Here is a 12,900-nt window from a genome sequence, read left to right as displayed (position 1 = left end):
TAACCAAAGGCCTGATTGTCGGTGATGCCCACTCTAAATGATTATACTGAGCATTTGTCCTTTGGTGTGGGGCGTGTTAAGTGTGATTATTATTTTATTTATTTATTTAATTTGATGAGCCCGTGAATGTTAGGTTTCCCTTGGCTACTAGCTATAAATAATCAAAATTCTGAAGCATCCAATCAAAGTAAATAAATGAATTGAATTCCTGAAATAAATTCAGTTTCCCACAATATTTAAAGGTACTGATATGCATCTGTGTTTACAGTGTAAGTGCATATGTACATTTTGCACTTTCGGCACAATTCAGAGAAGCGTGTTATTAGCATCGTTTTTAGCATTAGCATTCCAAGTGCGACGAGTGATGAATCTTAGTTTTCTTGATTTGTTTAACAGTGGATAACAGTTTGAAACACACAAGACCACCCACTCGACACGAGTGGCACGATAACAACCCTTAGGTACAGTGTGAGGGCTAACAATGATAAGCTTTGACTTTGTGTCTTCTGCTTCATCACCGTGATGAGGGCGTGCTGTTTGAAGACACGGCGTAATGACGTGTCACTAATACAGCAGCTCGATGAGCCTCACTGCCGGCCCAGTGAAGCATTTAATCAAGGTAGAACATAGAAAGGTGTCTTGAGAGGCACAGCAGAGGGATCCTGAGTTGAGTTGCTTCTGCCATCAACATTCACAAACGTCATGGAATAAGCATGTGCATTGTTTTGCTGTTGTTGTTGTTTTTTTACCCCCCTCCTACAGATGGTTTATTCATTTGGAAGCCTCCCATAACTTTGGAATGAAAAGGGAGCGCGTGGTAATTCTGCTGAGTCGTTTTTCTTTGTTTCACTGCCGCAGGGTGCGGCGCTCTAATCCACAGCTGGGTTGATTCATCCAGATGTGGATTAGAGTTTCAGTCGGGCCCGCCTCAGTGACAATGCCACCAACATCACAAAGAAGACGGCCGTCATGGGAGGATTACACTGACTTTGTGCAGCAAAATCGGGGGTGGGGGTGGGGGAATTACAGTGAGTATTAAGCACTTTGACACTATCAATATAGAGATTCTTTTTTAATTTAAGTCTTTTGTAAGGGTGTTAATAGCTCAGTACGGAAGATTGTTGGTTTGTGAGACGATTTTCCCATAAGAAATTGAAGCTGCAAGCAGCAATAAACGCACACCCTTTTTCATGGCAAATCCCTTGATGAAATGATTAGCAAACTGATACACCATACTCTGACCATTTTAGATGGTGATGTCAATTTCAAGCATAGATAGGTCCTTGAGACGTTTTTTGAGATTTGTCCTGTAATGACAGGCATGAACAACGAATTTTGTGTTGTTCCACGGAACAGGTGTTGGGAGCTAATTTTAAATAACTTTTTTAGGGGCCATACGTTTTTTGTTTTGTTTTGTTTTGTTTTGTTTTGTTTTGTTTTGTTTTGTTTTGTTTTGTTTTGTTTTGTTTTGTTTTGTTTTGTTTTGTTTTGTTTTGTTTTGTTTTGTTTTGGACCCCTAAAATAGATACTTTTTCACCAGGGTACACTGACTTACAAAATGACTTTTTGTGTGAACAGTGATTCTAATATTGGGTCAATATTTACAAACACCATTCTGAATGGTCATACAAGTGGAGAGAGTGTAAAACCTTTTGATACCGCTTGTTGATGCTGATCATTCTTTCAGGATAAGAAAACAAATATATTACATAACAGACTGAGGTCTTTTTAAAATGTTATTAATTACTTTTACAGTGGTTTGGCATATTGTAGGCATGACACAAAAGGCAGGATTTAACACTTAACACTTTTCACTTAACCCGCTGAGCGGTAGATTGACATTCACGTTCATACAACCGTTGTGGCTTGGTGCATTCAGATAATTAGATGCATGCCGACATCAGCATGACAGCGACAATTGTCTCTTGTGTTAAACTCCGCCTCTCTTACGCCTCTGATACTGCCTTGAATGACGGTGAAGTCGGAGTGCCGAATTTACGGCCCCATCACCCATCGGTACCTGACGAAGCAACAATTGCTTTCAACACAAAAAACGGGTGCTCACTCTCCTTACACACTGGTCGCCTTCTGCCTCTGTTACTACGTTGAAAGGCAGGAAATTTGCAGGTCAACTTTAACCCACAAAGGCCAGTAATAATTTCGAATCTCAGGCACCTTGAGGCAATGAACCCCAAACCCACTCTGAAATGGAACTGTAGCTAGCGTAGGTGTGTTACAACCAATAAAAGCTCCATCAACTCGATCTGCCCCCAGTAAAGCACAAACCTCTGTCGAGCCTGAACAAATCCTAATTTGGATCAGCACCAAATTCGGCATAGATATCCTCTTCCTGCATATGTCGAAATCTGTCTGTATTGTTTTTGTGTGCCGGCAATATCCTGGCATCCCTTTCACCCACCAGTCAGTGACCACTTCATAATCAAGCTTGATCGCTGCTGGAGACACTGAACACAACATGTTTATGCACCCCTGTCATTCACCACCAAAGCCAGTGGTTTACAAGATTCCAAAATCGATACAAAATGTCAGTCACACATCAGTAGTCACATCAGATTGCGATCTATTGGGTGGACAAAGCTAGAAACTGACCCCAGTACCAAGTGTCAACTTGTGACAGCATTATTTCACTGAATTGAGGAGTAGCACCATCAAAACTCCTTTGAACACACATCTACTGTGTCCCCAAAAACTGTACACTGGTCGCAACACTAAGCACAGTCACTCTACCTTCTCCCTCATTGGTAGGCATCCACTTCTGACACCTTTTCCCACAGGATTGAAAGGAGAAGTGCCCTCAAACTACTTGTAGATTCAAACAGGTTATTGGGTCTTGGAAATTGTAAACTGAATCATGACACCATGCTCTGTCACACTACCTTTTGTACCCTGATTTGTACTCCATTGGTTCTGAAGAATTTTTTAAAATATACACAGACAACAACACTAAACAGCCTAGAAATACGACAACGGTAGTGAGCACACAAACTGAGGAGTAGTTCCCTCACAACAGATTTGAAAACAGGCCTTACATATCTGTCTAAAAACGCCAGAGTACATCACACTACCTTCTTGTGGTTGAATGACTAAAGATATTTTTGTTGTCAACTACAGTGGAAAGTTGAGTCAAAATCACTTGAATCGATGATGTCATTGATATTTTTTCATCACAGTAGACCAGTTTCGCGTCAAGACATTTCAATGGACTGGCATGGAAACACAAAAACAAAGGATTCAAAATCCAACTCACCATTACACTGCATGTATAGTTGTTGTAATTAGTGGAGCCATTCGTATGTTCTTCTCTTCGATGAGCCGACCGGACTCATCTTGTGCTCCATAGCATGTCGAGTTTTAAGACGGGGCATTGTAGCCAGGCTCCAAAAATTTAAAACATCTCTCTGTTTCATTGTTTCTTCACTTGTATTTGAGGAAGTGACCATGCAATCTGTCTCATTTTTTGTAAAATATTTCTACACGCTTCAGCCGTACTGCAAAAAGCGTAAAGCAACAGTGTTGTGAATAGGAAAAAAATAAAGTTCTTATTGGACATAACATTTTGGCAACAAAGATGAGCTTCACTTCACACGGCTGCCAATGTTCCTCGCCGCCAGTTCCGAGGTCCCACTAGTAGGAATATTTAAAGATTAGCGGTGATCGGAATAACCAAAGGTCACAACAATGCTCATCAACTACCAGCCTATTTTTGTACTCTGGGACCAGTGCAGACGAATGAAGACTGTGTCGCCTTGTTGACCAGACACGTGACTGCTCCACAGAGTGTTATAGTCGTGCGACAGCAGCAGACATGTGAGTCCAAAGTCTCTCCCTGTAAATTGGCCACACGGAAGACAAGATGCCAAAAAGGTGATTAATGATTCATGGACTTTACGCTTTAAACATCGATGTGGAGTAGTAGTCGATTAATTTGTTCAACCCCTACTACCTTCCGAGAGGAAAAAAAAGATTTAAAAATGGGTCATTGGATCTAAATAAAGGTGGACACTGACCATGACATCACACTTTCCCTCGTCGCATCTCTGTGTCTCCCTCAAGGCTGTCATCTCAATTCTGACACCAATTTTTAAATACATCTGAAAAAGAGTACCCTGAAGAGTAGTTCCCTCTGGATTGGAATCCAGTTTTGTCGTGTTAAAAAAAACAACTCCAAAACCACACGCTGTCACAATACCGTCTCCCTAACAGCTATCATCCCACTTCTGACACCATTTTTCATGGAACTCTGAGGATACTACCCTGAAGAATAGTACCCTCAAGATTGGAACCCAGTTTTATTGGGTTGAAAAACTAAAGAGCTAGGCTATTTGGTGGCTTGGAAGCCACATTACGAACACAACTGTAGTGGGTGCACACTCCATCAAGTGGGGCTCCCACTTCTGACACCACTTGTCACCACTGAGGAGTAGTTTGAAAACCTGTACACTGACTATGACACCAAATAGTCAAGCATTTGTTGGGCATGGTATGAACAGAACTGTGGTGGTGCTGTGACACAGATGGCATCACACCTCTCCAGTGGTCAACAAAATTGAGAGAGAGAGAAAAAAAAGAAGATTCAAGTGCTTGGGTAAGGAAATAAAATGGCTTAGGGGGAGAACACGACCTGTGGTTTCTGTCGCTCTCCCTGCGCCAGTGGTAGGTCCTCTTCATTAGGGCGGAGATTCTAGGCCAGTCGGCCTGGGTTTGAGTTGCAGATAAGAAATGAGGCCTTGTCATGTGGCACAAACTGCTTGTCTAAACAGTCTGTTCGCATAATGAGTTCCACAGAGGCCTCCTCTTTCTCCTCCTCCTGCTGCTTCTCCACCGCCGCTACATTGAGGTGCGCTCTTCATGTGACAACGTGGGTCCCTCAGGTTGCAGATGCATGCGAACTGACGGCCACTTGCCTGTTCCGGGCCACTGGGGTTAATTACCCGCTTGTAATCATATGCAATATTTAATGAACACGGGAGCGGTACACACCTTAAGAATTAGCGCTCATTAATCCAACTTGTGCTTTACACCCGCCCCTACCCCCCCACACACACATGCAGAAGCAGGACACTGGCGAAGCGAGGCATGTTTCTCTGCTACACCGGTCATTAACTCTTAATGACCTCTGCATGGGAAAGTCATGTAGAATTTACCACGAGTACACTTGACTCTTGAAGTGCGTCTTGAGCTTCAATGGCTCCATCATTGCTTTGTGACTTTGCCCACAGGTGATTTGGTATGAACTGTATAATGCATTACATGTGAATGAAACTGCAAAAAAATGGGTTAAAATTATTTTATATATTACTTAAGCAAAATTATCAACCAACAGAACGGGACATTTTTACTCAAAAACACTTGACATGAAATGGATTGCATGATTTCGTCTTTTGGTTGTTGTCAATGATAGAATATATTCAATAAAACCACGGACTGCTGATGACGTATAAATTTGTAAGAAAAGCATGCCAAGACAATGATAATAAAGACCCCCATATCAAAGTGTGCTTGGGTGTAGAAACTCGACTACAGGAATGTGCAAATTCTAAAAGCCAGCAATTTGAGCAAATAGGAGATTGTACTAAATGCTAATTTGCATGCGATTCCAGTTGTGACTCAAATCTATTATTTTTCCATAATAAAAACTGTCCACCTACTTTAACTAGATTATTGATTTTTATTTTTTTTTGTTCATAAATACTCATTCACTCTTCACACAGGTGGACAAATTCACTGGTCAATTTTTGTTTTTATCTATAAAACACTAATTGGCAAGACCCCACCCTATCTTTGCTCTCTGCTCACCATGCATACGACCACCAGCACTCTGCATTCCAGAAGTTTCATCAACCTCTTTGTTCCCCAAGTTCGCACTAGTTTTGGTCAGTCTTCTTTTTAATTTTCTGCCCCAAACAACTGGAATATTCTTCAACAACAACAAAAAAAAAAAAAATATATATATATATATATATATATATATATATATATATATATATATATGATATATTATTCCCAATATAATCATTTAAAAAGTTAGTGAGGGATACCGGCTTACCTGGTTAAATAAAGGTGAAATAAAAATGAAGCTTTATTTAGACAGGCCATAGCCCTTTCAAATAAAAAAAGTAACACTTTGCCGGCATCTTGTGGCCCATAGAGGCAATTATAAACCTTTATGGTGGGGGGTATCTGTGACTCAGATTTTTACTATCCGCAGCAGGGCTCGGTCCCCATCCCTCACGAATAGCGGGGAGAGCACTGTACTAAAAAGTCAGTTTCCTGTGACCTAAAATGCTCTTTGCATGTAAACGAAAGGTCAAATGGGTTTATAAAATTAACCGCAGGTATAGTTTAAGTTTCATAACGCTTACGTCTTGAGAAAATCAAGGCGTCTGTGCAAGATTTAAGCCTGCTGAAGGACAAAAAGAAGAGTGGCAAAAAAATAAACACTCTTGTGACGAGATTGCAGGAGACAGGAAAGACTGATGAGAAGCTGCTTTTCCGCTTTTGATGAATAGAAGTGAGAACAAGTCTAAGGAGAGTCATGGTGGATGTGTTTGAATATTTGTGCTTTGTCGACTGCTGCTGCTGAATAGGCTGAAACTGAACTGTGAAATTGATTTGCCATAAAGAACAGGGGGCTCTGACTTTAGATTTGTCAGTGTGAAAAATGTGATCGGCGAGAACGTAAAAGAATCACACAGATATTAGCAGACTATGAGAACTATCAGGAGATTATGTTCCAGCTTTTCAAAAAGGTTATCTGTCATCAGCTAGCTTAGTGTGCACCCTCCAGACAGTGTGCTGAGATATGGCAGATAAATGGGTTTTTGCACCACCGACTCCCTGTGAGCATCTGTTTTGAGCCGGGCTCACTTTTTAAGGAGCTTTTTGAAATTTCATCCTCATCGCATGAGAAACCCAAGAAGCCTGTGCTTTGTAGGCGTCGTCATTATTTTTGGCGGCTACCCACCAAGACTGCTGACAAACATACCAGTATGTAACAATAGATTCGTTCTGGCTCTGTCCCAAGAAGGAAACATCATAACGTAAAGTGACCCACTTCTGAACAAGGATTAACCCTAACCCAAGCCTAACCAAAACCCTAACCATGTCCCAGCTTCACTCCACTAACCCTAATTTTACCATCCCTAACACACACCTAAACCCCAAACTGACCCTCCCCCGAATAGCCATAAACCTAAACCCTATCACCTATTACCCTAAGACCACTAACCCTTACCAACCCATCCCTAACCCAAACCCTACTAACCCCAAATCTTACCAACCCACCTAAACCAAACTCGGAACCACATGTAACCCCAGTAAGCCTAAACAAACTTGAATAACCCTAACCTAAGGCAAACCTTAACCACAATCCTGCTAACCTTGATTTAGGTCTGGATAATAAGGCCTAGTATTCATATCACAGTTTCATTTTATCATTTCGCAGTAATGGTATATATTAGAATATTACCTTAAGTGTACAAATTAGAATGAAAGTGTACGTAAAACAACAATAGAAAAAAACAAAGATACAATGCGGGTTTGAGAATATTTATAGTGCAAATCTCAAAAGTCAAAATTAATACTCAAATATCATTGCTGATATAGATATTTAATATATTATGTGTTAAATGAGACTTTCCAGTTTTAAAACAGCAAGCAAGACTTGAATGTAGCCTCAATTCACTAATCTTTGCTCAGAAACTTCCGCGTCTCTCACTGAGGTGCACGAGCCATTCATTTTGGCACGCGGTTATGAAAGTGCGTATTTGTGATACATATTCACAGAGAGGAATTTGCAGATGAAAAAAAAATATAGCAGTGCTCGCAATGCTACGCTGCTAATTTGCATGTAAATGCATTTTCTGTAAGACTTCAGTCAGCATGGCGTCTCCTGTGTTCACCTGTTTCTTACTCCTCATCCTCCTTAAATGACAACAATACTCGTCAAAAGTGTCGCTTATTCAACGGCACGGAGGCTCGGATTAGTGACTTAGAGGAGCAGCTCCACACCATGAAAGGACAATGTTTAGGCATGCTAGCTAGCCATCCGGAGCTCATAGCTGGTTTGGACTCGGAACAAGTTAGCTTAGCTCTTGTTTTATACATCTGGACAGCTTCAATATCTGCTGTGGGCTGATGCAATTACATGGAGTGGGCTGTGGTGTAACCTCGAGGCAACCTGTCTGGTCAGATGAAACCTCTGTGCACTGTTGAAATAAATTAATTTAAGGTTTGATGGATCAATAAAGTTGTGTCGTATCTTGTCTCTTCTTAAAAGGCCTTGGTGCTTTCATACTGTAGCTCTGTGTATAACTTCCTGTGAGGCTATGTTTACCCACAAACGCACACCCACACGCTCACATACTGTTACTTACTTTTCCCGTTTTCTGAGATCAAATAACGTTTACGGCATACTTTCTTTTGGAGGTTCCACACTGTATGTTTTTAAAGATAACAGTGTGGACATGGTCTTTTGCGCACTGGTCTCCCAGGCTTGTTTTAATCAGCAACTGACCCCCATAGCTCTACCCCCCAAAAAAACTTAAAAGGGGCCGAATGAAAGTCAAGAGTCCCTTTAGGCGAGTGTCTCTGCTTGGCAGATGTCTGGGAATTCAGGTTACCTCAATGAAAGGGTCATGAGACACTTAATGGTTACTATGGCACATTTATACATCAAGTTGTGTTATGAGACCCAACATATGTACAGATTCACCACTATCGACAGAAAAGGGAACGCTTACCCAATAATGAAATCCATGCTGAATTTCAAGATTCCATATATCTAATAATTGCAGGCCGAAGATTGTTATTCGTCAAAGGTACATTTTGCTACATGTTTATTTGTTTACATTTAAAGAACACTGATGATGCAGAATTCCAGCACTGTTTCTCATGCACCACGTTTTCAGTTTATTGGGCACCACCAGAGCTCCGATGTCCTGACCATAACCAACCCTAAATTAGCTAACGATTAACCCTAACCTTACTAACCATAACCTAACCCTGACCCTATTCATTTGCACCCTAATCCTAATCCCAACCCAATTTTAACTCGAGTAACCCTCCTAATCCTAAACCTACTCATTCTAAACTGAAAAATCATAACCCCTAGCGTTACTTACGCTAACTATGACTAGCCATAACTTCTTACCCTTAATCCCTACAAACCCTGTCCTCTAATCCTACCAACCCTAACCCAGCCCTAATACTAACCCAACTAACCATATCTGCAAGATACACTAACGCTACTAAAATGTAAACACTTATCCCACCAATCCTAAACCTATTATCCTTAACAAAACCCCAATTCTGACCTTTATCTACCACAACCCTGATCCCTGACTCAACCATCATCCCTAATCCTAATCCAACCCTTATCCCTAACCTAAATCCTAATCTTAACCTCGAGCCCAACCCTAAAGACACTAAGGATTAACCAACTCATAACACCTAAATTAATTTACTAATCCTAACCATTAACCTCTAATCCTACCAATCTTAACCTGGGTGTCTGAAGACCTAGGAGGGCCGTCATAACCCACATCATGTCTTTTCTTCATAGTTAACTGTATAATTATAGTACTCAACATTGGTTTAAAATCATCACGGCCCCATTGTAGTGTAAAATAGACTGACTGACACTAGACTCTGCTGAGAGTCAAGATAATGGGACGTGTATTCACAGTCTTCCATCCATCTATCCATCCATTTTCTGAGCCGCTTATCCTCACAAGGGTCGCGGACGTGCTGGAGCCTATCCCAGCTATCATCGGGCAGGAGGCGGGGTACACCCAGAACTGGTTGCCAGCCAACCGCAGGGCACATACAAACAAACAACCATTCACACTCACATTCACACCTACGGGCAATTTTAGAGTCTTCAATTAACCTACCACTCATGTTTTTGGGATGTGGAAGGAAACCGGAGTACCTGGGGAAAACCCACGCAGGCACGGGGAGAACATGCAAACTGCCGGGATTTGAACCCCGGTCTTCAGAACTGTGAGGCAGAAGCTCAAACCAGTTGTCTACCGTGCCGCGTATTCACAGTCTTTTGGAATGAAAACCTTCCCAGTGAGAGGCGCTTCTTCTTAAATAGTTTTTAAAATCCTCACTAATGGATTAAACATTCAATTGACATTCTGCCAAAGCGACAAGTAGATATTAATTAGAATTGAAAGGAAAAAGATAGCTCACACAGAGCAGGACTTCAAATGAATAATAATTTATCTATAAAAACACTGCGCACCCACCCACCCACGCACACATTCATACACACCCTGGAGTCTGCATGAAAGAATAATAATTGTCTTAATGTGCTCCCCCCCTTTTTTTATAGAATGAAACTGTGGATCAGTGTTTTTTTTGTGTGAATAAGTGAACAATTTATATGTGAGTCATGGACGTGAACATGGAGGAAATGCAAAAATGACCAAACAATCGAGGGTGATGTCATAAATAAATTTCAAACCATTGTGGCTTAGCAGCGAGCTCCAAAGTCTGACTCTATTAGTGGGAGTGGAGGTCTTGCCTGCATGTAGTCATGGTTTCTTAAGCACCTTGGCCAAAATATTATTCAAAATATGACTCATTTTTGGAATAAATCATACAAATGTAAAGATGATCTCTTAGGGGTGAGGCCTTTATTTGTTTAAATGTCTTTTTAAATTAATACTAAACATTGTTACGTTGTTGCCACAAACATCCTCAGTTAGGTTCAGTGAAGACTTTCAATTTTCCGCAGGTGTGAATATGAGTGTGAATGATTTCCCCCCCAAAAAAAAAGGCTTGCACCTAATGCCGGGCTCTTTTGCTTCATGTTCAAGCAGTTCTGATGGCTGTATTACCTCATTTGCAAGCCTGTCACAGCATATTACGCAGAGCAGGTTTTGTGCGATGCGAGTCAACTAGCAATAAGCCTGTACCTTAAGCAGAACTGCTGATATTGTCTCTTAAATACAGCTTTTTCTTTCTTGGAAGTTGTAGGCTGTTTTTCTGTCTCATTATTTTTTCTGTCCCCTTTTCTAAGAATCTTTCCAAACGTTTGTTTCTCTTTTCAAATAAATGTTTGCTTGCTTGTCTCCCTAATTTTGAACCGTATCACAAGACAGAGATGAGTGATTTCATAGAGGCACAGGCGGATGCAACTGATTTTTAAATTAATAATGCTCAATAAAATATTTTTGATCAGTCCGACTGTGTGGCCCAGTATAAAATGACCTGCCCGGTGATTGGGTACCGCTGTATTAGAGGTACAACATTTATTTGAGGAAATGTTGTATACACGGCTCTACAAGTGGCATGCCAACTCACCTTTAAAGTTAAGGCGGCGTATGTGCTTGAGCAGGTGCGTGCCGTTGATGGGGTCCATCTTGGCGCAGAGGCCCACCTTTCCCGGGCATAGCTCCTGATGCATGTTGTGCAGCGCGTGGGCCATGGAGTAGACGGCGTCAATCACAAACTGCACCTTGCCTTCTTGTTCGTAGTTGGAGTCTTTCCCGATACGCTCCTGATCTGTAAAACAGGCGTGGCGTGGCGTGACATGAAATTAGCGTCATTAGGGAAATTAATAGGCAAGCCTCCATGATTTGATATAGCTAATAACTTGTATATTCAGAAACAGTCTGGAAATGGAGTCGCTTTGAGTTGAATGCATACCTCCACCAAGGCAGCTTGGTTATCTAACTCAAGTCAATTTTACAGTGTGAATATTGCGGCATTTCAAAACAGAAGTTATCTCGAGGCAAAAGTCAAGAACATAACTCCTCATACAATATATGTAATTAAGAAAATCAACCAAATTCCACATGATCAAACAGTTGGCGAAGGAAGCAAGGAAAAACTCCCTGTAAGGAAGAAACCATGAATAGAAGAACCCAGGCTCTTTGGGGTGATCGTCTGCCTCGGCTGGTTGGATTGAGATGGAGAGACGGTGTAGAGGTTGAGCAGCCGTGGAGGGACGAGAACAATGGGCACAACAACGGCAGATTTAACAGCAGCAAAAACATCAAAGAACTATTGAAGTCCCCTTGCGTGAATATTTTGAATTTGTTGAAAATAATCCCATTCACAATTCAAAACAGTTTTTTTTACAGTTTTTTATTTAGTTTGACAGTAAACGTCAATTGACAGTGGCAATAAATAGCTTGAAGCCTCTTTTTGAAGAATTTTTACTATATGTTAGCATTCAAAAAATAATTTTGATGAAAGAATTCTACATAAACATTCCAGAAACATAAAATTATGATTACGGTAATTACTAATGGTGCTAATATAGGACAGCTGTGACATAAATCTTAATTGGCTGCTGGTCGTATACATTTCCTAAGCACCGTACAGTGTATATTTATAGGTTTCTTAGAAATAGGTTGAATAGTTTTGTCCTAAATTTACTATTTTAAAAACAAAAAACAAAAAAAAAAACAGACACAATCCTAATTTTCTTGGTAGAGGTAAACGTGTGTGTGTTTCTACCTGAGACAATAGTTCAAGTCAATATCTTTACCCTAAACGCAACTACTTCATTTGTCGCTATGTCACTTTGTGGAGCAGAGCGGTTTGGACAGTGCAATTCCGCATCAACCAGCTCAGAATGATGGGGTACCTGTATCGGTCCTCTGCGGGTTCCCTTATTATTGCCACACAGAAAGGCCCTTGCCTGTCGCAATTAGCTGGAAGCTAAATATGTGGAGCGCTGCTGACGAGGGAATCAATTCCAATATGTGGAGCGCAAGGTCAGAGGTATTTTTTTTTTTTTTCCTGTCCTGCGGGAAACCTTATCAGGAAAAGGGGGGAAATCTCCTTCTTGTCTCTGCAGAAGGATTACATGGATTTCCTTGCGAATGAATTGGTAAGGTCTACGGTTATTCGCCATTATGT

At 41.0% G+C, this 12,900-nt stretch overlaps 1 protein-coding gene across 2 annotated transcripts in view; it reads right to left on the bottom strand.

The window, feature by feature from the left end:
* LOC133409013 (metabotropic glutamate receptor 4-like) overlaps positions 1–12,900 on the bottom strand; it is a 152,824-nt gene that overhangs the window by 23,515 nt on the left and 116,409 nt on the right. For both annotated transcript variants that reach the window (XM_061688485.1, XM_061688486.1), the window contains one exon: positions 11,335–11,535. In XM_061688485.1, the coding sequence (XP_061544469.1) occupies positions 11,335–11,535 (201 nt within the window). The remainder of the gene's footprint in view (positions 1–11,334; positions 11,536–12,900) is intronic.

The sequence above is a fragment of the Phycodurus eques genome, chromosome 10, assembly GCF_024500275.1.
Source record: "Phycodurus eques isolate BA_2022a chromosome 10, UOR_Pequ_1.1, whole genome shotgun sequence".
Taxonomy (NCBI): domain Eukaryota; kingdom Metazoa; phylum Chordata; class Actinopteri; order Syngnathiformes; family Syngnathidae; genus Phycodurus; species Phycodurus eques.
This window is presented reverse-complemented; position numbering and strand designations above follow the sequence as displayed.